At 46.4% G+C, this 26,628-nt stretch overlaps 1 protein-coding gene across 15 annotated transcripts in view; it reads right to left on the bottom strand.

Moving 5' to 3' along the window:
- Positions 1-2,540: 2,540 nt before the first annotated feature.
- The window catches only part of DLG1 (discs large MAGUK scaffold protein 1), a 200,460-nt gene continuing 176,372 nt past the window's right edge, over positions 2,541-26,628 (bottom strand). For 4 of the 15 annotated variants that reach the window (XM_072618941.1, XM_072618942.1, XM_072618949.1 and 1 more), the window contains 9 exons: positions 23,231-23,300; positions 17,092-17,191; positions 14,078-14,119; positions 11,739-11,789; positions 8,163-8,264; positions 7,864-8,036; positions 6,846-6,955; positions 5,797-5,888; positions 2,541-4,211 (listed from right to left, as the gene is read on the bottom strand). In XM_072618941.1, the coding sequence (XP_072475042.1) occupies positions 4,105-4,211; positions 5,797-5,888; positions 6,846-6,955; positions 7,864-8,036; positions 8,163-8,264; positions 11,739-11,789; positions 14,078-14,119; positions 17,092-17,191; positions 23,231-23,300 (847 nt within the window). In that variant the 3' untranslated portion in view covers positions 2,541-4,104. Of the gene's footprint in view, positions 4,212-5,796; positions 5,889-6,845; positions 6,956-7,863; positions 8,037-8,162; positions 8,265-11,738; positions 11,790-14,077; positions 14,120-16,749; positions 16,784-17,005; positions 17,192-23,230; positions 23,301-26,628 lie in introns of all 15 variants that reach the window. The other 11 variants (XM_072618947.1, XM_072618948.1, XM_072618952.1 and 8 more) reach the window with 5 other exon arrangements.

The raw sequence follows: 26,628 nt of genomic DNA, 5'->3' as shown, positions 1-26,628 counted from the left end.
ATTGTATGTTTGCCAGCTGTCTCCCCCATTAGATCGTAAGTTCCTTCAGGGCAGGGATGATCTTGTCTTTTGGTGTCCCAGCACATAGATTGAGCTGCTGAATGGGGGACCCAGCTAGCTGGGTAGGTCAGCTCATTCTCTCTCAACCTAGCCCTCTCCCCTTCCTTCTCTCCAAAAGAGGGCAAATTTTGATGGCCAGAAGCTGCTCACTTAACTTGGGACACACTGGCTACATTTTTCTTTCTTCCTTCTCTTTCTTTCCTTTCTCTCTCTCTCTTTCTTTCTGGGTCCCTGCCCAACCTCCTCTCAATGGCTGTTTTTGGCCTCTCCTGGCTTAGAGTGAATGACAGTAATAACAGTTTCTCTTCTGAAACTCCCCCCCTACCAGCCTGATTTATCAATTTTTTTTCTATTGGAAGGGCCACCCCCCTGACTACTTTTTAAAGAGGCTTATTCACTGAATGGGCGTTACCTCACCCTAAGTGAGTCCCTGAATAGGCCTTAGCCTAAAAAGGCCAAGGTCTCGCAGTGCCTCCTGGGCCATCTCCAGTCATCCTGATGAATATCTGGTCCCTGGATTGAGATGGCTCAGGAGGAGAAGTGAGGCTGGTGACCTGCACAGCCCTCCCTCACTCAAAACAAAGTCAAGTGTAAGTCATGTCATTTTTCTGATGGCAAAGAAGGATGAACACAAGTCCCAGCACAGAGCAGGCCTGCAGCCCATGTTCAGGGATTGTGCTTCCCATGCTCTAGGGTCTCAAAACAGAGGGTGCTGAGTATCATGGCAGTGGGGAGAGGAGGGCTCCTTGGGACCTGAACTTGGCTCCCCCAGGTCACCAGTGATCTGACTTGCCCATTTCCAGGGCAAAGTCTCACTTCCTCACACAGAAAAGATGAGAGGAGGGGGAACAGAGTCCTGAATGGTCATCAGGCCCTCTGCAGCCTTGGACTTTTCCCTCATAGTTAAAAACACCTTTTGTTGTCCTTGCTGCCTGGCCCAGATTTGCTCTGATTCTGAACCCACTAGGGGCAGCATCTGGCTCATCTAGCACGCTTTTTCCACATGCATTCCAGGTTTGTTTTTTTGAACTACTGGGCTGTTTCTTAGGACCCTATAACCTGCCATCATCGTGACACAGATGCCTCCCCAGTGGCTGGCCATCACAAGGAAAGTGGCCACGCCACGTCACGCCACAGGGCATGATGTTTTGTGGCTTAGTACATATTGCTGAAGTGGTCTGCAAAGTTGGTATCAGCTGACCGTCTCAATGGCAGAAGGAACTTTTCCACAGCCCTACCAACACTGAACTAATTTCAGGGTACTGTTTTTTACTCAATGAATGATGCAGTTATCTTGTTATGAAATATTACAGGTAAATAAACTTCTTAAAAGTATTTTCCTTCAAATGACAAGGAATTTACCATCTCTTCTTCTAAAAAATAAACAGAAACTCTTAACAGCTGGTTCCATCGTTCCTATCTGAGAGGCAGCATGGTCTAGTGGACAGTGACAACTTGAGAGTCAAAAAGACCAGTGTTCAGATCCCATTTCAGATCTTTACTAGCTCTGCGTCCCCGAGTCTCAATGTGCTTATCTATAAAATGGGGACACTGTCTCTCAAAGCAGAGAATGTATGTAAAACCCTTTAAAAACCTTGGGGTGCTATAGAGAGGGGGATCTCTCATTCTACCACAACTCAGGAGGACTCTACAGTCCTACAAAGAGATGGTCTAACCAAAAGTCGCCACAGAAGAGGCAGGGTGGCATGCCATTCAGCTTGGGATGCCTAGTAGAGGGAGAGGGGAGGGGTGGCTCATTCTGGGACCACAGTCCCAGCCCAGGCTGTTCCTCCAGATACTCTTACAAAGCAAGTTTCCTGGGGTTTTCCAAGCACAGGTAATTTCTGCCCTGTTTGGCCACCCTCCTTTCTCTGTTCTCTCCTGTAAGCATGTGAATTCAGCACTTAGTCCAAGTCCTCAGAGAGTCCAAGGATGGACAGGCAGATGCAAATGGCAAAGCTGGAGCTGCATCTTTCCTGAGAGAACTGTCTTCCTCGGTTCCCTTTCTGGCATTTCAGGCCCCTCTTTGGCTCCTGTTCAGGGATGCTCTGAAGATCAAGGTTCATCACCTGAGAGGATAGGGATGAAAATGGACCAAAGTCCAGGAAGGGGGCTGCAATCTGTACCCATGGAAGCCATACCCCACGCTGGTCCAACAATGGGCCTTGGGAGTACCAGGCCTGTCTATTGCACAGTTCCTTTATCAGATCAAGCGAAAGAAGTAGCTTGCTAGCTCGGGGAGGGTGTCCCTACAGTTAGGGAGTGCCTCCAGAGAGCCATCTCTCCCAGGTGGATCTCTCTCCCTGCACAGCACGGAGGGTGGCTCCACTCTTTCCACATGGTCTATCCAGGAGCCCTGGGGACTCTACTTAGAATGCAGGCCATGGGGCCAACTTGGCCCTAAAGATTTTAATAACATGGTGGCTGTGTTCCTGCATGGAAAGGGAGGATGGTGCAGAATTCAGGACACATTCAACGAGTAGGTTGTACAATAAAGTTTATTAGCTGTTCTCCCCTTTCTGACAAATGGAATGGATATGGATAACTCTTTACAAACCAGCTATCATCTGGTTGAGGAAAAACAAGGAGGAAATTTCTGGAAAACACCTATTTAATAAACAATCAACTTCAAATAAGCGATGGGCAGCTACCAAACAATATTAATATGAAGGATCAGAGAAATTTGTTCCTGAAGCAGTCCCGGTGGGTGACTGAACTGAGTTGAGGGCGCAGCCCCAGGGCCTCGCTCTGTTCACAGCTGCAGTTCTGTGGGGATTCCTCTCTCTGAGAAAAGGGCAGATGAGGGGCGGGGCAAGCAGAAAACAAACTGGAACTTTTTGTAGAAAAGAGGAGAACGCTCTCATAACCATCTTCTTGCAATTCACTTCCTTCTAAAGATTTTCCCCAACAACCATACATACCTCTGTTTGCATTTCACATGATTAAGGAAGATCAATTCTAATTAATATTTATTTTCAAAACCAAACAAAAAAGTTAGGAATAGGTGATAAAAGAAAAATATATATTTTAAAATATATATATATGTGTGTGTGTGTGTGCGCAACTATGTAAAGAAAATAGTTCCCATAGTTACAGAGTTTTAGTTAAAGAAAGTTTAATATATATATTTATCATTATAACAAAATAGGCAGTTATCGTGGGTAAAATACTCGTTAAAATCTGACCCCAAAGAATACACTTGTCATTTTCTGAAGCGGGTTCCTTGGCCACAGCCCTAAGGATGGCTGTGATGCTACAGTCCAGTTGGCTCGGCTTTGCCAGCACTGATGCCTATGAACTGTCGGCCCTCTGTGTAAAAGGCAGACTTTCCTAGCACCTAAACGTGGTCTCGATTCAGAAAACGGGAGGATCCTTAGCTATAAACAACAGTTGTAAGACACCGTAAATAGTGCTGTACGAGCAGGATTAAAAACATTGAACATTGTTATTCCTAGCAATTATATCGGGGGGGAAAAAAAAGAAAAAAAGGAAAAAAGAAAGAAGACTTGAAAAGTAAAGTAACCCTTACAAAATGAATATCCCTTGTCAAACTATGAAAGTTAACAGACATTAAATTTCGAAACTAAAAAGAGAACAAACAAAAGCAGAGATTTTCCTTAATTGCCTGCAAAACAAACAAAAACCCTTTGCTCTGAGAAGTAGTCAGATCTGGAAGAAAAAAACCTTGAAAACGGCATTGGCCAAACCATGCTATTAAAGTAGGCGTGCAAAGTTGCTCACAATTGACTAAATCATTAAGACCATTTTTCTTTCATTTGTTATGAAATTTTAAAAGACTGTATATAAAGCTTTTCTGAAAATCTCTGAAAGTTACTTTCCCTTAAACATTAAGGAATTTACCACAATTTCCCCACCCCCCCAAACCCTTAATAGCTGGTCGGGCCATTCCATCTTCGGTTCTGAAAAATGGCAGCAGACCAACGGCGACACACGAGAACACAAAGGAGCGAACGAAGAGTTAGAAGGTGTTTCAGAGAACAGGAGGCCCTGCAAGGCAGCACAAGCAGGAGGAGAGGGGAGGGCTCACAGCTTCTCCTTGGCTGGGACCCAGATGGAGGGACCTGCCTGCTCCTCGATGATCTGCTTCACTTGGTTGTAAATGTCTTCCAGTGTGTCCCCCTGCACGATAGCTGTAACAGACAGGAAAGGGCCTGAGTTCCCGGGAGGTAGGGGTGGGGGTTCTGCATCCCCAGGGGTACAGAGTGGTGGAGCAGCCCGTCCCTCCCACATGCATGTGAATGGCCTCTGGAGTGGTCAAGGTCCTTCAGTCATTTACTCATAGCCTGAAAGACTGAACACTAAGTGCGGCATCGCATCAGGGCTACAAGAAAGAGCTGGCCAATCAAACATCTGAATCGATCAGCGGCTGACACAGAGCCAAGTAACAAGTGTGACTGATGCATGAGCTCTGGCGAGCCTGGAACTGTTTTCTAAATGTTCCATCTAATTGACAGAGAAAGAGCTGATCCAAGACAAGGAAAACCCCCCACTGCTTTCCTGCTGTCTCTGAAAGGCAGGAGGAACCCAACAACAGGGAGAATTCAAAGGAAGATAAGACTGTGGGGATGGGCAGTGGCCACACACTTCTGCATTAGAAAGGCCTTCCTCAAGATTCCCAAAGGCCTCAGAGGCTGTCAGGGGCCACCAGTCAGTCAATAAACAGCAAACACCTACTGTATGCCCCCTAGGGCACTGTGCCAGGTGAAGGGGACACAAAGAAAGGCAGGAGGCAGACCCTGTTCCAGGCCTCCCAAATGCAAACCACCATGCAGAGGCAGGCTAGATAACCTTTACCAAGCACAGGCACCGTGCTCAGCAGGAGGCTGATGAGTCTGTACAGAGAAAGTGGTATGTGGGCTGTGTAGGAGGGAATGGACACAGGGAAGGCTAGTCCTAGAATGAAGAGGGCTGGGAAGGTTCCCTGGGGGTGTGGGGGAGGGTGGCCAGAGAGTACCTGGCGCTCCTCCTGTTCGAGTCATTGGCCCCAGGGGACAGATGACTTGGTCCCTCCTCAACAAACCCATTTCTTGTATTTCCTGATTCTACCATCCTGGGTCAGAGGGTGAGTGCTTAGGCCCCCACAAATCTTACCAGGCGAAAGCTGACTCTCACTGAGCCAGTGACCCCCAAACCAAAACCGAGAAACTTCCTCTGCCTCTGTCCTTTGGAGCTAAGATGCATACAAATTGTTCACTCTCTGGGAGGGACATTTAACTCCTCAGATGTGGTCAGAGGCTACCAACGTCAAGGTGTATGGAGATGGGGAGAGTGTTCACAATACCAATGTCACTGTTTAACTGCATGACCCTGGGGCTGTCCAAAGATGGCTCTGTCATGAAGTTTTAAAAGAGATAAGAGAACAAAAGACAAACCAAGGAAGAGGCCGATAGTGATTTAGGACACTGATTCAGGAGTGGACGGGCCCAAAAATCTCACGACTGCACAGAGTCAGGAGCCCGGCTGCTCTGGGACAGCCTCGCGGCCACCTTCCAGAGCATCTGAAGGGAGGGGCAGACAGAATCATCCATTTCCTCCTGATCTGGTTCACAGCAGAATCCCTCTCACTCTTCAATCTCACCACAGGAAGCTGCCCGTGGGGAGGTCACACTTTCACAGGCTCCTGCTGCAGTACGGACACCACACCAATGCCATATACCCATCTCCACATCACTATGGGAAAACAAGCATGGAAAAAAAATGCTGCAATAAGCCCACCTGTGAAATGCTCTGTAAACTCTTGCTCCAGTTTCATGGCCCTCTCAAACGTCTTCCTGGCTTGCTCCTCGGTCAGACGTTTATTCATTTCCCTGTGAAAAAGAGTGAGAATCAGAGAGGATGGTGTCCCTGGGAAGTGGATCTGACAAGAGAGAGCCGTGCCCCACATGTCTCTAGGGGCTGACGGAGGGGCTGGAATGCACCTTCCGCTGAATAACTGTTTCAAGCTTATCAGAGTTTAATCTAGCAACATTTTCTTCAGCCGTTAAACCCTGTGGCCGTGAAGGGGGACTCTCAACAGTATCAAGGAGGATGCTTTCTACCCAAAAGAGCCCAAGTGAGAGTGGCCGTGGATGGGTGAACAACCCTGCCATCAGTATCTTCTTAGTAGAGGATGCTGAACTTTGTAAAAATCAGGCAATGGGGCTGCTGGACTAACGTCTCTTCGGGCTGGGATGTCTCTGTGTACAAGTTGGACGAGGTGGCCTCTGTGGCCCTGTCCACACCTTTCATCTAGAAGCCAATGTGCCATCATGGGACAGGCTAGAGACCCAACGTGGAGTTCCAGCAGGGGGCACCGTTCAGACTGTCACTCCACCAACAAGATGGCAGACTTTTCAGGACCACCATGTTTAAACCCAGTCCAACAGTGGACAGCTTGGATTCCCCCAGTGCCTCTGACACGCACTTCTGGGGGACCATGGGAGAGGTCAGAGAGTCATGTGGTGAAATGCTCTGCTCTGCTTCAGGAACGCCAGGCCCCATCTTCCTCTTCCTCCCCTCACAGACTCAGGAAGGGCAGGGGCCAACGATTCCCAGCACAGACCCCCCCCACAACAAAAGTGGGCCACGTCCCATGGGGCAAGGCAGCTGGCTCACTCTAACTGGACTTTGATTAGGGCTACTGGGAAGACCAACTGCTGAAAGTCTCAGGCATCAGATAAAATGCTTTGCTTTGCCATCAAAGTAACTGGCGCTTTAAGTATTATGTCCTAGGACAATATACGAAACCCTTTGTTGGAACCTAGTGAATTTTACTTTAAACTCACATGATATTTTCCATGGATTTGGGTTTAATAAAAACAGAGATGGGGTAGAGCTGTGCAATCTGCAGCCTCTTGATGGCATTTCCTGAGACGTCAAGAATGCAATGTTTGCCCTAAAAAAGAAAAACAAAAAGACAAAGCACTGGCCAGTTACTTCTGTCACACTGAAGGGCCAGGCACGGGCAGGGGGCTGAGGTGGGGCCCCCCTCTTGGGGACTTTCCTGTCTTCATCTTCCTTCAGCTGAGGTAACTTTCCTTCTCCCTTCTTAAAGCCCAGACAAGAAGAGGCCCAGCGAGGCCTCTGGATGCTGAGCCATGCCCCATGTCTACTCTGAGACACAAAGACTAACAACCCCTCAGAGATTTCCATGCAAATGTTTCTTGGCATATTTAAATCTCGGCACTATGGATCAGCACCTAGATTATATGCCTTTGTACTAACAATACCTTTTCCAGTGTGCATGGTAATTTTAGTTTCTTTCAAAGTCCAACCCAAATGCCACTCCAACTGACCTTCCCAAATGCTAACCCTACTCCTGAAATTATCACCTACCCCCCCGCCCCCTACCGCCCCCATCCACACACTGCTCTTTGTGGGCGGAGGAGTAAAGCTGAAAGTGGAGCAAGCTGTGGTCAGAGGGATTTCAAAGTTCTGAATATGGGAGACTGAGCACAAATTCAGCACGTGACCCTCCCTGTGTTGGGCTAAGGAGGAGGGGAGGAATAAATCACAAGAGGCTGAAGCCATGTTAACTGGACCCTCCCTCCTAGACCACTGCTCCATACAGAAGGTGTCCTGATTGGCCCATTCTCTGTCCAGCTAAACTTTTTTTTCTCAACTGGGGTCACAAGAGCTCATCTTGAGAAAAGAGCCTCTCTGCAGGGTGCAGAGTGACACTCGTGAGTTCTGGCAACCACCTAGACCTCCAGCTCATATCTGAAGTGGCCACTCGGGTAGCAGACATAGGTGGCAAACCCAGGCCCCTGGACCAAGGCACTTCTGGGAGGGAGGGCCGCTCACCTTTTCAGCAACCTCGCGCACAGATTGCACGCTGGTTCCATAGAGGTGACCGTTGTACTGACCGGCCTCAATGAACTTGTGTTCTTGGATGTCCTTTTCCATCTGTTCCCTTGAGGTCACAAAGTGATAATCTCTGCCATCCACCTCATAGTCTCGCTTTGGTCTGGTTGTATCTTTAAAGAGAAGAAGAAAGACGCTCTGGGGGTTACAGAGGATTTGGGCATCGGGGAAAATGAACCTCAAGTCCACACCCAGAGGACCCCCAAAGGTGCCTGCCGATGCCCAGCAGCAACACTCACGTGGGACACAGGATCCGAACTTATCCGGGAATTCTGAGATCAGATCATCATTAATCCTGTCTTTCATAGGTCCCAAGACGATCACAGGTCGAGTATAGCTAACTGTACAGATGGAAACAAGGACAGTCACTACCCCGGGAATGACAGAGAAACTTCATCCATGTCACTGCTGAGGGAAAGGCCCGTCCAGCATTAGACCAGGGCACGTCTACGTCTGTCCTACTAAAATGTCCAAAGTCAAGCTGGCCTGGCTTTTCATCACCACTGATAACTGGAGACTTCCCTGGCTGCAGCCCCAGGGGGCATGGCTTAGTTTATCAGGGAGTGCCTGCAGAGACAGAAGTCCCTGAATACTTAGTCATAAATGACGTTTTTATTCATCAAACTAGAGAAATAAAAACTTAATTTGTCTTTAAGTGAACAATCTTTACTACAACAACCCATTTTAAAAAATGAGACACACAATACCCACTCTTGGGAGGTGTTAGGGTATGCATGCCAGGCACCACACTCATCATACATAGACAAGGCAAGTGAGTGACCGGCACCCAGCGATGGGGGGATGTGTCGCCTGTGATGACAACTGTGACTTCCAAAGATGGGGCATGAGCACTGTAGGGGCATCAAAAGAGGACAAATAAGGCTTGAGTCTGAAAGACAAGACAAAGCTGGATTTCTAACGAGGGCTCCGATGGGGCTTCGAGGAAGGCTGGCAAGCAATGGCGATGGCATCCAGCCAGATATGCCTCTGAGGGGACAGGGAAGAGAGGCCCTGGAAGATAAGGAGACGAGGAGAGGGAAGGGAACCACCTTTTCTGTAGTCCCTACTATTTGCCAGGCACTGTGCTAAGTGCTTCACGAAGGTCATCCCGCTTGGTCCTCACAACTATGAGGAAAGTGCTACTACCCCATTAGGAAACCAAGTGACTTGCCCAGGAATGGATTCTAGGCTCTAGTGTTCCCCCACCTCACCCCACTCCTGGCCTGGGAAACCATGAGGTCCAAGGATGTTGTTACCAGAGGAAGAGATTGCTGGTGGTCACAGAATCAGGCAAGGGGCATTACTCCACTCTCTGTCTCCCATCCACATTCCCCAGAGGGCAGGGTTGGGGACCTGCCTTTCTTTGTGTTGGGCACATTAATTAAATGCTGACTGAGTATTCCAAAGGACCCTTATGGACTCGAGCATTTGGGAGAAATCTGTTGTTGAAGATGGAATGGAACTTCTCAAGGACAAGATGCGTGCTCCCCGCCCACTCCTTGCTCCCCGCCAGGGATTTAATCAATTAATTAGTAAAGACTTATTAAGCACCCAGGGCTCAGGTGGCAGGAAGGTCAGGCATTCCAGGGACTGGACTGTCCCCAAGTGCAATAATGCACTGCTGCCTGAGGAAAGGGTGGGGTGACTTGATGGCAGGATATTGGAGGAGCTCCTGGGTCTGTCACATGTCCAGGTGGACAATGATCTGGGGGTTGGGAGAAAAGTGCCCTCGTCGACCTCCTGGAGCAATTGTCCACTGACAAGGAGGGTGTGAAAGGTCTCAGGGCAAAATAGGGCCCCCTAAGCAAGTGAATAGTGAATACATTGATTTGTTGTTGGGGGTGGTTCTGACGATTCACATAAGGTAGAAAAGCAACTCACAGGCAGGAAGGGGCGACACCTAGGCCCCAAGGGAAGGGTTTCCTCATTCCCAAGGACTGACTGCAAAACCTACTGACTGGTGTACCGGGCAGGAGGGATGCCAGTTCAACTAATGAGAAGTCTCTACTCATGGAGCAGTGGAGGGAGAGACTAGAGGCAGAAACAACGAGAGGCATTTGTTTTGCATAAACAACAGTTAATAAGACAGAAACAAGGGCTCTGAGAGGAGTCAGGAAAGTCTCCCACCCTGCTGGGTGTGTCTGCAGGGCAGGAGAAGGGGAGACCGTGCCCATTGAGGCTGGGAGACAAGCAGCTTGGAGAGGCCTGAGCTAGGCTGGCAGCTCCTCGCCTCTGGGGAGAGACCAGTCTGAGCGGCAGCCAGTGGGGATCTACAAAGTGCTTTGTCATCTCATCTCACTGGATAGTCTCTCTCTTCCCAAGTCTAGATCTTTACACTTATTAGGAATAAACAACTGGCAAAACTGCCAGCTCTCAACACTATCTGTTCTCTCCCTAACCTCAGCCTGTTCAGATCACAGAGGACAATAGGATGATGATGCACAGGCACACGCGGTCTTTCTTTGGGGCCTAGCTTGTCATCTTTTTGTTCCCTACATCCCTCTCCAGACGCCTGGGTGAATATCTATACCAGGAAGAGAAGATGGAGGATCCACTTGGTAGGAATGAACATCATCCAGGGTTAGGAAACCTGCAACCTCAAGGCCACATGTGGCCCTCGAGGGTGGCCCTTTGAATCCAAACTTCAAGGGACAAATTCCCAACAGAATCTGTCCCACCACCAAAAGCCACGAGGAACAATGGTAGGAGCTAGCTTCAACACCAGATGTGTGCCAAGAATCCCTGACTTCCAATAAACCTACTTCATCCAAGGGTCGGGGCTGCCCTTCTGGGCTCTGGAGCTAAGCTGGAATGACCATAGAGAGTAGGCCTTGGGTACCCAATCAGAAGATAAGGGAGCCCCATCACCTGCCCATCCGATGTTCATCCTGCACACTTGGCAAGGCACAGGTATTCAAGAGGGAGCCCCCTGTCACAAACAGGTTGTGTTCAAAGATCACTTGCCAAGATCAAACCTCAGAGTTGGATGAGATCCTCTGGGTAGTCCACGCTCATTCGAACAAGGCCCTTCCTGAAGAGCCAAGCCCACACTGCTCTGAGACAGTTACCATCTGTGTGCTGCTCCACATTGCCAAGGACCAGGGATAATACATATGGTCCCTCTTCCATGTGATGGCCCTTTCAATACTTAACAGCAGCTATCATGGGTTCTCCTATGTCTTCTCATCTCTGGGCTAAAGACGCCCAGTTGTCCCAATCAATCTCCAAATGACAGGGAGTGAAACCTTTCCCCACCCTGGCTGCCTGATTCCTTCGGCCAGTCTCCAGTTCATGGATAGGTACTGGATCTTGACTCTTGTACCCCACATGAGGCCTGACTTGGGCAGAGAGCAATGGCAGTCCTGGGCTTCTTTCCAAGAAGCTGACGGTTTCACCCATCCTTTTGCTGCCAGACATTGGCTCATGGCCTTTACAGATTTTCTCAGACCAATCAATCCCTGTCTGGCCACATATGGAGAGGGTGGTTGGCTGCACCCTAAGGCACCATTTCCACATGTGGATTTGGCTACACACATCAGATGGTTAAACAGGGATCTGACTTGGCACCCTTCCCTGTTAACTGGGCCACCTGCACACACCTGCCTGTCTGAAACATCCCAAAGAAGTAATGGCGCAAATGATGGGGAGAACAAACCATGTTTCTTGAAACAAATACACAGAATAAAATCCTAACACAACAGATTTCCCCAAAGGAAATTAGCTTCCTTCTTAAAGATCAGGGAGACATCCAAGGGCACTTTATATATTTGTAGCTAGGGATGCAGAAACATTTACATTCAGTAGATTTCACAAACCTTCTTGCTGATTCACTGGTTCATAGGACAGGACGTATTCTTCTTGACCACCTGTTACAAAGTTAAAATGCAGATGAGAAAATCTAGAAAGAACCTTAATTAACATCCATCCATCCATCCATCCATCCATCCATCCATCCATCCATCCATCCCTCCATGCATCCATCCATCCATCCAGATGCTTATGCCCACACAAAATTTGTTTTCCTAGATAAAAAAAGTGAGGTATCAAAGACAATGTTTCACCTAGTAAGTGGGTTATGGTAACATTCACTAAAAGAGCTGGTAAATTGTCAAATCAAAACGATGAACTTGAAACATTAAAAGGAACAGTAATACACATAGAGATGTTCTATTTACACACTAACACAGCTCATGCTGGGGTATTTGTTAAATATCACTTTTGTGCTGTTATAACTGGGTGGAGGTGAATTTTTATGCATGTATGAAAACATAATCACTGTTAACAGTTTTTAAAACTGTAATTTCTGAGAGATTCAAGACACATCTTGTCTTGTCCATCCATCCCTGTAGGAATCACCTTTCTGGCTTCTAAACATGATAAAATGTTAGAGTTGAGGGAATCTGAAACAAACCAAATTTGCTTTCTTAGTATGGAAGGCTATGAAAGACTTTCCATATGACTCCTAAAGGAGGTCACTGTATGTCACTGAGAAAACAAACTACTGAATACTCTGAGGAACCGACAGCTCCTCTGTTGAGTGACATTTCTGGTACATTCGGAATGGATGCAGACTGGATCCAAGTCCTTTCCATTCTAGAAGAAGGACAGCTTGGAATTAAATGAAAGAGCTCACACATTCTGCTTTGAAGTTAAAAGTTTTTGAAATGTCAAAGGAAAGCGTCTGAATGTGCTTCAGCTGCCATAGCCCTCCTCCGAAAGGCAAGTGCTGATGTGCAGGAAGGCATCTTATGTAAAGAGTCTCAAAAGTCTATGACTTATAATTAAATGAGACAAAGTTCATGAAGAAAAAGTTAAAAATGTAATTACATAAAACTTCCACTAATGAAAACCCTAACGAATGATCAGAGCCCAGTAGAATCCACCGGGGCATCGTTAGATTGAGGACAGCCCAATGAAAGCCACCCATCTTGGGAAATCTGCTTAAGAAAGGTCTCCTAGGTGTGATCCACATTCCGGCATTCTAGGAATGGCAGCTGAAGGGCCCATCTCGGCCCAAATATCCCCATCAACACCTCTCCCTCTATCCTTGGGACTAAAGCACGAGCTTTGGTTGTTTTAAACGCCTTCAATGGATGGCACTGAGTCCTTAACCTCTTTTAGTTAGTTTCCAAGTGCATTTAACAGTAGATGAAAGAGACAGAGATAGTTTGTTCAGCTATCGCATGTAAAACACTGAGTAACCTAAGACAAAAACATGCAGCTTAGATGTCTTTAAGCCTTAAAAAGCTCATGCAGCTGAGGAGTGGGGGTGGGGGAGACAGTACATACTCTCATGACCTCTCTGGGCTCTCCACGTGGCTGTGACAGCTCCTCCCACCCCACCTCCCATCACTATGGAGCTGCCTTAGACGAGTCATTTTTTTTTCTACTTGGTCAAAAATTGGTCAAAGGGAATACTGTCCAGCAAAAGCCGACCTTGTCCACTACAAACGAGAGTCAAAAGTATATACTGTCACCATGGCAAAACACAAGAGCAAAACACATATTAATAGAGTGGACCTTTTGAACAACCATACTCATCTGTAATCAAGACTACTTTCAGATTAGACAGCAGTAAAAAGAAGTTAGAAAGGCAATTTTAATTTTTTAAAGTGCTGTAAATTAAAACAAAAAGCCCCACTTCCTCCTCACCCCAAAAGTTTATCAACCAACTTAACTTTTTTGGATGTTTCATCAAAAAAAAAAAAAAAAGGAAAGCAAAAACTCCACTGGACTCAGGAAGGGCGAGATAAAGCACTAGCGAATGACAGGAAATCATGTGGGGAAATTTAGAATTTCTTTGACATCTCATTTATTTGGCCAAAACTCATGGGGAGCTGAAAGACATCCTATCTGGCAACACACAAACTATGACTGCGTTATTGTAACTTAACCTAAAAATGGGTGCTACTTGATGTCTTCTAAGAGGCAGCACATTCACTACACACGCACTCAGCAAAAAACGGCAGCTCACTCTTCACATGACTCACACCAACGTCTGAACAGCTGTGGATGTTTTTTAAAAGTTGCTTCCACTTTTTTTCTCACAGTGTTCACTTGTAATGAACATCTGCCACTCAATATCTGCAATCCACATTCAAGAAAGTACATGAAAACAAATTACATTAAAAAGAGATAAGTACAGAACACTTACGGTAACTACTTTCACTATCGCTGGCATTAGAAGTTACATGCTCTGAAATTGCAACACAGTGAAAAAATAAGGAACCACAATGTCATGAAGTTTAAAAACAGCTGAGAAAAATCATCAAAATAAAGATGAGCTGACATGACAAAGAACAGAGAGACAAAGCACGGATAAGCAAAGGGCTTGTCAGAGAAGGCCTGATTTTCTACAGAGTTGATTCCATTTTAGACACAAAAATCAGACAAGAAAAGTTCTCTTCACCAGGGACACTTTGAGATTTATCTAGCAAATGGAAAATGGATGGTGAGCTACTGTGGGAGCAACTAGGCAGCAACAGGACAAAGAAGGGCAAGGCGTGATGGGAGCAAAGGCAGAGGGGCCTCAAACTCCAGGTTGTTTTCAGTCTGATTCCTTTTTTCTGACTTTCTCAAGTGAGACGATGTCTCATGCTTTGAGTTTACAGGCAAAGCCCTTCTGACAGCACAAATTCTGAAACTTTAAGGAAAATTTAAGAGGCAAAACTAGGCTCCAAACTTCCAGCACTGAGACTGTGATGATGACGGCTATGCCACCCTTTTGAAAAGTAAACACTGAGCCCAGACAACCATTTGTAGGGAGCTGGACAGCAGCCATGAATGGCCCTACCATTCAGGCTAATTCTGGCCCCACAAACTAGGCTTCGCACCACCGATTCTTCAACCTGTTTACACATTCACCCACTCACCCTAAGCTGATTGGCCTGCGGACTGCTATTCATGCTAATGGACACCTGCAAGGAATGGGGAGAGAGGCCATGTATTCCTCTGAGGAACTGACTGCCTGTTTTTGGGCAGTCACTTACTAGGGCATGGGGAGGCAAACATCTGTGAGATTCTCCTAGCCTGGCAGGGCCTGCTCAAGCCTGACTTCTGTGAGCACGGCCTCCAAGAAACCAGGGTCACTTTTCCAGTCCCAACAGGGTACCTGGAGGCAGTGAGGAGAGCAAGACAACCTCTCTGGTGGCTAGAAAAGCTTTTAAAATTGGAGCAGGGATGAATTCTAGAGAATTGGGACAGGAAAAGGCCTCAGTTAAACCTCATCACCCAGAGAATCTCCTAGAATCAGAGCTCTGAAAGAAGCCACTTTTAAAAGTAGACGAATGTTTTAGACCTAGGGCGGACTGACCAACCAAAGCAAGGAACGGTGAGTGGGAGGGGGGCTTTTCCCTTTGGTCAGGGCTGACGTGGTGAGACAGCCTAAGCTCTCACTCCCATTTCACTTTAGCTCTGCTCCTGGGGGCTGGGGATGGTGGCAAGAGCAGAGACACCTGCACTCTGACCTGAGTCCTCACATCAAATTGTCCTGAACAAGCCACTGGAAGGGAAGCTGTCATCTCCTTGACTGAAAACGGATGGGCAGATCTGGCATTGCTGTCAGTGTGAGAACCCACTAGACGGCCTAAAATGGAACAGGAATTATAAGAACTCCTATCCTCCCGGCGCTCTGATGCTCACAAAGAACTGTGGAAGGAAGGCCCAGCTGCCTCCTGGAATGACTCTGGATGGGCGCTGTACTGCCGCATCCTCCTTAATCTGAGATCGTACTCAGTTCTGTCAGTTTCTTATTCTTGTCCCACACAAACTGAGAGAAACGAGGATGTGAAAACTCAAACAGTCCTTTAATATACATAGAGATCAAATGCTTTTAAACTTCCTACAAGTTGTTCATCCTGGAAGATGAAATTTTCATTTATTTTACTTAGTCTAAAAGCAAAAGGCAGCCTGAGGGAAACAACAACAACAGGTAAAACACAAAGGATGTGATTGTGAGATTCATTGTGCGCCTGCAGGAACCGAGGCTGGTCACATGGCCCTGCTCTGGAAAGGTCACTCCCACAAGAAATGAGCACGTTCCAGAGGAGGCTCGTGCAGGACCATGACGTCCATGAGATTCTTCACATGACAGCAATATAGAAGTTCCCCATCTGAAGGCTTTGCTTTATAAAAAATGAATCTGTTAACTGCTCCATGAGGCCAAATTGAGTGCTGCAATCTCAGGTGGAGGGGTGGAATCAGAAGGGTCAGGCTTCATTATTAGCTCCTCTGCTTTCTAAATGAACACACTGTTCCCACTGTGAGTTCCCTGTAACTCTTTTCCTCTTTGTAATCCCACACTTTATACATGAAGGCTGTGATGTTGATGGTTTTCCAGCAGTTAGTCCCAAAAGAAAATTAACTTTATAGCCAGCTCCCAAGTTTTGTGATACAAAAGGGTGAGGCGCCAGTCATCCCAATCAGTCGACATCTCACCCCTGCTGGGAGACCTCTCACTACGTCGGGGGCGGCCCATTCTGGTTTTGGGCTTTAATGTGGCACATCCACATCATGACGCTTAGTTTTAGTTTTTAACAATACCAATTTAAAATTTAAAAGACCAAAGGAAAGAGTTCAGGTGTCACTATCAACAAAATTACAAAGAGGAAAATGTGTTTCTGAACACACAGAGGAGGAATTGTGCGATGCATGTAGGTAAATCAACACAGAAAGAAACAAAAACCAAAGGTGGGTTTTACAGTGAATGAAAACCCAGGTGTGTTCTCATGAGAACTCTAAAAGCGGACTAGACTGTGAGGCTGTTTAGGCTGGCAGAGGCTACCGCTAACCTGGGAATGCCTGACCATGTCAGGTTGGATCACTTACTCAGGCCTTTTGATCCCATGTCGTCAGGGATCTCCTGTAGAGGGCAGTCCCCAGAGAGCAAGCACGGAAGAGACAATCAAAGAAAACAGTCGTCAGTTATGTACACACTGGGAGCTACAGAAGAGACAGTTCCAAGACCATGGCAGGTGCGCACACTACCCAGAGATGTCTGTCCCAGGGGCTCAGCCCCGAGAAGGACAGGCCACTTCAGAGAGGTGAGAACCTGTTCCCCTGATGAGCCCCCTGGTGCTATCACCTGCGGCAGCCCTTGAAACTGTCTCCATGGTAAGAGCCTCCCGTGGGTGAGTGATGGCGGCTCCCGGCTGGCGCCTGCATACTCACGGTCAATGTCACTGGTTTCCTGTTCGCTCTGGTCCTTGTTCTTGTAGAAGGGGAACTTTCGGGGAAAGAGGTTCTTTTTACGCTTGCCATTGAGTGACTGCTGAAGAAGAGAAGGGGGGCAAAACAAAGGGGGTCTAACGTCGGTGTGGACAACGGCCCGGCCTAGCAGCCCCGGGGAAGCCGACTCTGGCGACCACAGCATGCAGCTTTCTCCCCAGAGAAAGTGACCTTCTGACAAAACGATCCAGACCAGGTGCTGAAACTGGGTATCGATGCTACTTGACTTTAGCCTTCAGATTGTCTGTCACTGCCAGGCCAGAGGGCACAGCTTACGGCCGTAGCAGTGAATCTCTTGTGCAGACCCTGGCAGATGCACTAATAGCAGCCTGGCAATGAAGTCCTTCCCCCTTCCTTGTTTTTAGAGAGAGAAAAAAAATGAGGGGGATGGATGGCAATGACCTGAGAGGTGCCTACAAAGTGTTTCCAAGGGGGCCAGGAGGCACAAAGCAGCTTGATACCAGCGGCTGATCACCCACCTGATTTTACAAAGCTACCGAGTGCCTGACTCCATGTACAGGGGATTCAGATCTTGGCTTATTCTTGGGAAATGACCCTACTTTCCCAGATGGAGCTTTACTAAGGTATGCTACCCTTTGCTTACACATACCTAAAGAGCCTCCCTGGTTTGGGGCTGTACCCCATGCTGCCTGCCAGGCAGTGGGGGTGGGGAGAAGCTGGGATGGAGGCTGGCAAGTCCACCTCCCATCGAGCAGGCTGGCACACTTCTCCTGGCCCTGACCTGAGAGCCTTCCCTCATATCTGTAAGACATGTCATCAAAGGCAGCTTCCACAAACCCAACCCTTATGTTTTCCCACTGAGGGGACAATGTTGATTCCATTAGGGGCAGGAGAACAATCTGGGTCCTCTTCCCCGGGTCTGGTTTAAGATTTTCCTAAGGGTGAATTCAGTATTTGTTTCATTTCCTGGGTTCACTTTCCCTAACCCTTTCCCCTCATTGTGACCTGAACCTCTCCATGTACTGAAAGTCCCCCCGAGCTGTGTCCAGGGGCAGGGGGTTCCCCCTCAGCAGGTTGTCGGGGGGATAGACAGCTCAGGGGCTGCTCCAAGTCAGGCTCTGTGCTGCTTCTCCTGTTCTGGTCCAGGCCTTTTGGGTGCTAGTGTCAGGTCTCCCTCCACTCTTTCTCACTCCTTACTAAGGCAGCCCAGTGACCCTTGGATGAATCTCTGACTGACTCCCCAGACCACAGCCCCTCGCCTTACGGAGCTGACTTCCACTCATCCCCATCTCAATCTGACTTTGCCTTGTCTCCTTGACCATTCTTCCTCTTTATACAGTCTGGGGGGTGTGCTGAGGATAGAGTTTACCTAGCTTTTAGGCTTGGGGTAAACCTTGACAATCCAGTGAATTTAGAACTGGTGGTGCAAAGGGACCAAAGTGTCATCACTGACGGTTCAATGTCCCCTTAGAAGGACTATTTCCTTTAGGGGAATGCTCAAGGATGATGAGATGTGGAAGGACAGTTAACAGCTTCGAAGACTAGAAAATGGGGTTGAATCAAACAAGAAGGATTTCAAGGAAGGTAAATGTAAAGTCTTGAGTTCAAGAAATCAACCTGACAAATATAACATGGCCTGGGCTCACGGGTCTTTAGTGATTACAAGTTAACAGTGTGCTATTGATAACTAAAAGAGGAAGTAGGCTGAAAGCACCCAAGACAGAGGTCACCCGTGTCCCTGTCCTGCTGAGACCACCTTTGGGATACTGTGTCTGGCCCTGGGCACCAGGTGGGAGCTAAGGATAAGGAGGGCAGGGGCAAGGTAACCCTGGCTACTGGCTCCATGCTGATGGGCTGGAAATGGGCCTGTTCATCCTGGAGAAGCAGCCGCTGCCTGAGGGTTAAGAGGGACCGGTCACAGAGAGGACAGACAGCACTTCCTCACCAGGAGCTATCCTCAGGGAAATGCACTGCTTACTACAAGTCCGCCTCCCTCTCAGCTGCTGTCCTCAAGTACTGGTGTGATGACCGCCAGACTGACCTCTCAGCTCCTTGGCACTGGCTTTCTCCAGTACGCTGGCCTGCCTCTCTCCCACTTCTAGGAAACACCTGACCCTTCCTGCTATTGACAAACCTATTCAGGTTTCCCCTAACCTGTCCTCAGTTCTGTCATCCATTCCCACTGCTGCCCTCTCAGTGATCCTGCTTCACTGCCCTGCTCCATCATTGCCCTGTCCCAGGTGCCCAGCCAGCTTTTAGCTGCCCAATCTCGCCTTCCTTTTTGCAGCTTTCAAGGCTGCTGACCAGGCTCTCCTGCTGGACCCGTGCTCTCCTGGCTCCTTCCTGTCTGACTGCCCCATCTGTGACTTCCTCTAGCCATCCCTTGCCTTCCCAGAGTCTGAGTGGGGTCCTGATGCTTTGTCCCTGGGGAAGATAACTTATTTCCCAGACTGACTTAGGCAATGACTCTCAAACTCTGCCTGGAGGCCCTTCCACTCCTTCTGATGAGGACCCTTAGGCTCCCTTGCCTCATTTCTGCCAGCCAGGCAGGTGCCTAGCACCGCCAGCATCAGCGTCAGTTCCTTTCTCTCCACTCCCTCTTTACCACACAGCACAGACTCCCTCAGTTAGGACAGCCCGCTAACTCTTTCCTGGGTTCAGCAGGAAATACCCTGCCCAACCTCAGGCCCCTTCCTTTCCCCGCTTACACTTTATGCTTACTGCACTCCAAGCTTTTCTCTGATTGACAGACTCCAGGGGGCGGCCCATCAGATGGGGTCACAGAGGACAGAGCACCAGACTAGAGTCACAAAGCCTGAATTTGAACTCAGCCTCAGTTACTTATTAATTGTGTGACCCAGGGCAAATCACTTGACCCATCCAGGCCTCAATTTCCTTATCTGCAAAATGGGGATACTCCTAGGGTTGTTAAGTGATTGGTGCCCACTATCACCACTGTCATCCCTAATTATTAGGACTGCTCTCTTTCCACAAGGCCATTTCCTCTGCTCTGGCGCAGACTGATCCATGGTCAAACCATTCTGTGGCAGCTCCCTGGCCCCTTCTTATTCTGCTATATGAGCCACAGACAAGCCACTTCCCTGACTCGCCCTCCCTCTAGAGGCAATGCCCTTCAAGAATCTGTGATTTTTACTGGTTTGTCTTATTTCATTTACTTCATTTCATTTTTATGCAAAACGAGGCTTTCCCCCTTGCCCAGGTGTGTGCAGGTAGCATGGAGGAAGGTGAATAAGTTTCACTGTTTCTCCAGCAAAAGGAAGGACACGTCATCTCTCTGTGGCTGCCAAATCCTCCACCCACCAAACATGATCATGTGACTCCTTCTAGGCAGGTGGAGACAGTCCCTGGCTCATCCAGGGACCCTGAGGGACTTTCCATGAGCACATATGTCCTTGCTGAAAGTGACCCAGACCTGGTCAGCCTCAGGTTACCATGGTTTCTCATGGATACTAAGGGCAAAAGCACTTTTGTCCTATCCAGGATCTTCCTGAAATAACCCAGATGATCACAGATACAATGGCAGCTTCTTCCGGCTCTCTGTTCTTACAGCTGTATACTATCTTGACACTGCTCTTAATGGAGGGAAGTGTGCTGGGATTGAAACTTCAAGGCAAGGCATGTAAAAATTAGTAAGAAACATTCTACATCATGATCAAAATTTGGCTGAATAGATAAGAATATGGGAAGGAATGTGGCACATTTAATATCTGTCAAGTAGCATCGTATGGATAAAAATGCTTAACTGAATTCTAACAGAAAAGAAGAAAGGCCCCCATAGGCATTTGGGAAAAATGTGGCTACATAGCTGTTCATTCATCAGGGAAGAACAAATGTTTTGGAGTTTGGCAAAGTGTGGCCATATTTGGGGCTGCCCACCAAGACTGCTCCCCTCTTACTGCATACATTGTGGTCAGAGTCAGTTTCACAGCAAACAACCAAAAGAAATATGAAATTTATAAAGTTCTGAGTCATGGTTGAAAAAAGGCCAAAATGTGGTATCTTAAGGACATCAAAAGAACACAGAAGATGGAGAATTGCTGGTTAGTGGAAAGGTATTAATTGTATTAAATTTCATATGAAATCCTCCACACAACTATCAGAAGCCAGATCAAGAACGGAGCCCAAGTGAGACAGCCCAAGCCCCAGACAAGACCATGCAGAGGGAGCCCAAGCCAGAGAGCATGCTTGCTTGTGCCAGCTCCTCTACTCTCCCAAAAGAAAGCCAAGCTGCTGTGTAGCACGCTTCGCCGGCTGGCAGTTGAGACATTGAAGTGATATGGAAGAAGGTAACAGTATATTAAAAAAATCAGAAACATAATTCATGGCGTGAATGTTATGTGGCTGGTACTTAAACTTTCATACCTGACACTTTGAAACATCTGTATGAAAGTTTAAAGGATTTTAATGAGAAACTGAAATTTTAAAAGTTTACATCTAACTAATAAGAAAAAGCTGGGGACTAGAGGGGCCGTGAAAGACAGGAAGGCAGTTCTCTATCAATGGCAAGCGTATTTCCCCCCACTCCTATCATGCATACTTTGGGTGCTTGTGTTAAGGACACAGGGACTGTGGACAAACTGGGTTATAGTCAACAAATGAGACGAGGATTGAAATGGCATTAATTCAGTTAACTGCTCGTAGTTTTATAAGTTACAACATGCAATTCATTATCATCGAGACATACTTACTGTAGACTCTACTGCTAAGTGGTCACTTAGAGAGATGAGGAAACACAAACCAAAGCCCCACGCACTGTCTGCAGGGGCCCCTCCTCTTTCTGACCTGACTCGAGATGGCGCAGTTCAAACTTTCTGGACTTGTGTAAGGTCTCTGCTCTCACGCAGCAGAGATGAGGCATGTTTGTGCTAGCAGATTTTATGGCTACAGAGAACACTCAAAGTGAGTGCCTCACACAGGTCCAGAAAATCTGTAAAAGGTCTATGTGTGGAGAGCTTATCTAATATTTTAGTGCTAAAGGGAACTCTTATGGAGAAGGATTTTCAAAGTCCTGAGCATCTTTATGGTGGGGGGGAGGGGGGAGAGGGGAGGGGGAGCAGTGCAGGAGAGACACTATGGTCTTATGATCACCAACATCCCAAAGCCAATTCCTGGCAGAACTGGGCCTTGAATCTTGGTCTCCTCACTGCCTGGCCCCTGCTCCCTTATCCTAAAATGAATCCAGCACTAGCATCTGAAACTGCTGCGATTCCCCTCTTTGGCTTCTTTGAGTGGAGAATGGCATTTAGATTTCGAAGGCTGACACAGGGGAATTAGGGGTAGAAATAACTGATCTGCTTTCTGTAAAGGTCTCAGTCCCAGTCTCCACTGGTGTTAACCAAATGGCTGGCTTTTGGGGAGCTTTCAAAGTGCATCAGTATTCACTGCCCTCTGAGCTCTGCCCCTGATCCCAATAATATTTCTATGACAGCCCTTAACTGCATGTCACTGCAGCAGGCAGAAAAGGAAGACGACTGTGGTTCTAATTATGACCAGGGCAGGAGAACCCTGTGTGATTCTCTGGATATTTATCACACCTCAACCATATGTAGCTCAGAGCATCTCAGAAGTATAAGCAGACTTCCAAAACAAGACTAGTGTGTCTTGCAACAAAGACAACAAACCTGATCTCAGAAAAAAAAAAGAGGGGTGGGAGGTGGGAGGAGGCAAGGTAGGGGAAGCAACCAGGAGAGTGCCATGGATTCACACATAATGATCCATCACTCTGTGCTCTCAGGATTTGAGGGTTTCTGACCGCTTCAAAAGGTTCACCCTATAATTATTTACCATTATTCGTGATAAGGATGCCAAATAATTCTGGCCTAAGTGACTCTCACCAAATGAGAGTTTGAGACAGGATGGAATCTGTCTCATTCAGAAAAAAGACCTTTTACAGAAAGGATGCTGCTAAGAATATTTTCAATTAACATAATTTGGGGGAAGCCATACTTGTTTCTAAAAGACAGAAGACAATCCTGAGTTTTTGTTTGACAAAAAGATCACCCTTAGTTTGAAAATCCCACTCAACCAAAATAACATAAAGTAAATATTGTCCAAATTTACTGTCACAGAAATGTCCAAAATATCAAGATTTCACACTTACCCCTTTATCTCCTCTTGTTTTAGAATTGAATTTCACCGTTTTTAACCGGGCTCGTTCTTTCTTCTCAACTCTGCAAAAAAGCACCCCAAAATAACTCCATAGTGCCAGCCACCTTAAGACTGGTCATCAAACTGGATCCCCCAGCAGGGCAGCATTTTCTTAATGACGTCCTTCCAAGCAGTAACAGTAACATTTAAACTTTCAAGCGAAGTAATTCAAAAGACTGAAAAGTGCTGCTCTTTCCTTTCACAAGCCTGCGGTGCTTTAAAGAAGCTTCTTCAACAAAACCATCTACAAATGATTTCAAAATCCAGTATGTTTGACAGATATTCTGGGAAGCCTTGGGGTCAAACTAACACTCTCCCACATCCTCTCCAGCATTTATCATCTTCCTGTTCTGTCATGTTAGCCAATCTGATAGGTGGGATGTGGCACCTCAGAGCTGTTTGGATTTGCATCTCTCTAATCCATACTGGTTTAGAGCATTTCTTCATACGACTACAGATAGCTTTAATTTCTTCCTCTGAAAACTGCCTGTTCATATCCTTTGACCATTTATCAGTTAGGGAATGACTTATATTCTTGTACATTTGACTCAGTTCTCTATATATTTTGGAAATGAGGCCTTAATCACAGATGTTAGCTGCAAAAATTCTTTCCCAATTTTCTGCATCCCTCCAAATCTTGGATACATTGGGCTTGGTTGTGCAAAAACTTTTCAATTTAACACAATCAAAATTATCCATCTTGCACTTCATAATGCTTTCTATCTCTTCTTTAGTCACAAATTCTTCCCTTCTCCATAAATCTGATAGGTACACTATTCCTTGCTCCACCAATTTGTCCATAGTATCAATCTTTATACCTAGATCATGTACCCATCTGGACTTTATTCTTGCGTACGGTGTTAGGCACTGGTCTATGCCTAGTTTCCGCCACACTTTTATCCAGTTTTCCCAGCAATTTTTGTCAAACAGGGAGTTCTTATCCCAGAAACTGGGGTCCTTGGGTTTATCAAACAGTAGATCACTATATTTGTTGCCTTCTGTTTCTTAGCCCAATGGACTCGAGGCAAAATGCCTTCATATCCAGAGAAACAACTATGGAATTGGATCACAGAATGAAGCAGATCATTTTCTCTAGTGTTACGTTTTGTTTTGTTTTATGGTTTCTCCCATTCATCTTAATTCTATGCAACATGACTAAGGTGAAAATGCATTTAATAAGAATGTATGTGTAGAATCCACATAAGATTGCATGCTGTCCCCGGGAGGGAGGGGGAGAAAATTTAAGACTTATGGAAGTGACTGTAGAAAGCTGAAAACAAATAAATTATAATAACAAAAAAAAGAAAATTATTCCCTAAAAATTAGAATGGGGGGAGAAGGAAGCAGGGGCAGAAAGAACAAAGTAAAAGTGCACAGTAGAAAACAAAGAAAAACTTAGAAGGAAGCAAAGCAAAGACACACAGCTCTTAACACAGTGTGTAACATGAAAATTTACTGTTACGTATTTTGAATCCTCTCACGTCCTGCTGTGCACATGACAGGATTTTTTTCTTTTCCTACTTTGTACTGGTTTCAATATTTAAGTTGGTATATGTTTCTTTTCTCTTTCTCTATTCTGTATTGGATTCTAAAATTTAAAAAAATGATCCAATGGAAGGTAACGACTTTACGGGAAATCAAGAAACAAGAGAACAAAACCGAAAGAATGAAAAAAGAGGAGACTGTGAAATATCTAACTGCAAATGCAACTGACCTGGAAAACAGATGCAGGAGAACAAAAAAGTTATGAGACAACTTGGAAGTCATGATCAAAAAAAGGGCCTGGACATCACCTTTCAAGGAATGATCCAGGAAACCTTCCAGTCACTGAAAGAGATCACAAAAGGAAAACCACAAAAAGAGAACAGTGCGAGCAGCTCGGACATCGCGGAGCCGCAGTCAGGATCGCACAGGACTTAGCAGCCAAGGGCTGGGAAGGACGTTCCAGAAGGCAAAGGAGATGGGATTAAAACCAAGAACCACCTACCCTGAAAAACTGAGTATAAGGCTTCAGTGGAAAAAAAAAAGGGCATTCAGCGAAAGAGGACTTCCAAGCTTTCCTGACAATCTGACTTTCAAACGCAAGACTCAAGAGAAGCGTAAAAAGGCAAACAGGGTAAGGTGATCATAAGGGACTTACTAAGGTTAAACTGTTTACATTCCTACATGGGAAGATCATGAGAATTTTCTCATTACTAGGGCAGTTAGAAGGAGCATATATAGACAGAGCGCACAGGTCTGAGTTGAATATGATGGGATAATATAAACAAATCAAGGGGAATTAATCCTCTATAAAAAAGAGGAATGCACTGAGAGAAAGGGAAAAAAGGGAGAGGTAGAATGAGGTAAGTTATCACACATAAAGCACAAGGAAAAACTTTTGCAGTGGAGGGGAAGCTGGGGGAGGCCGTGGGGAATACCTGAATCTTACTCTCACCAGAACTGGCTCAGAGGGAAAAACATACACACTCAACCAGGTATAGAAACCTACCTGACCTACAGGAAAGCAGGAGGAGAAAGAGATAAAGCGAAGGGGGAGGGCGTAGGCAGTCACTTTTGAAGTAGGACAGGGTGAAAGGAGAGAGAAAACAAAATCAACAGTGGAGGAGTGAATAGGATGGAGGGAAATAGTCATCAATAACTGAAGAAATTTTTGAAGCCAAGTTTCTCTGATAAAAGTCTCATTTCTCAAATATGTAGAGAGCTGAGTCAAATTTATAAAAATAAAAGCTATGCTCCAACTGATATCATTTTGATGATCAAAGAATATGAAGAGTCAATTTTCAGATGAAACAATCAAAGCTATAATCTATAGCCACATGAAAAAATGCTCTAAATCACTGACTGGAGAAATGCAAATAAAACAATTCTGAGGTACTACAGCCCTCACACTCATTAGTTTCTCTAGTAGGGCAGGAAAGGAAAATGACAAATGGTGGAGGGGATGTGGAAAATTAGACATTAATGCACTGTTGGTGGAATTGTGAACTTGTTAAACCATTCTGTAGAGCAATTTGGAACTATGCCCAAAGGGCTATAAAACCATGTACACAACCTTGGACCTTGCCACACCACTACTCGGTCTGCATCCCAAGAGATCAAAAACAAACAGGAAAAGGCCCTACACATACAGAAATATTTAGAGCAGCTCTTTTCTGGTGGCAAGAACAGAAAAGTGAGAGGGTACCCATCCACTGGGGAATGGCTGAACAAGTTGTGGCCTGTGACTATGATAGAACACTATGGAGAGACTTACACGAACAGATGCAGATTGAATGAGCAGAACCAGGAGAACACTGTACAGAGTAACAGCCATATTTTCAGACGATCAGCTGGGAACGACTTAGCTCT

The sequence above is a fragment of the Notamacropus eugenii genome, chromosome 6 (assembly GCF_028372415.1).
Source record: "Notamacropus eugenii isolate mMacEug1 chromosome 6, mMacEug1.pri_v2, whole genome shotgun sequence".
NCBI classification, from domain to species: domain Eukaryota; kingdom Metazoa; phylum Chordata; class Mammalia; order Diprotodontia; family Macropodidae; genus Notamacropus; species Notamacropus eugenii.
This window is presented reverse-complemented; position numbering and strand designations above follow the sequence as displayed.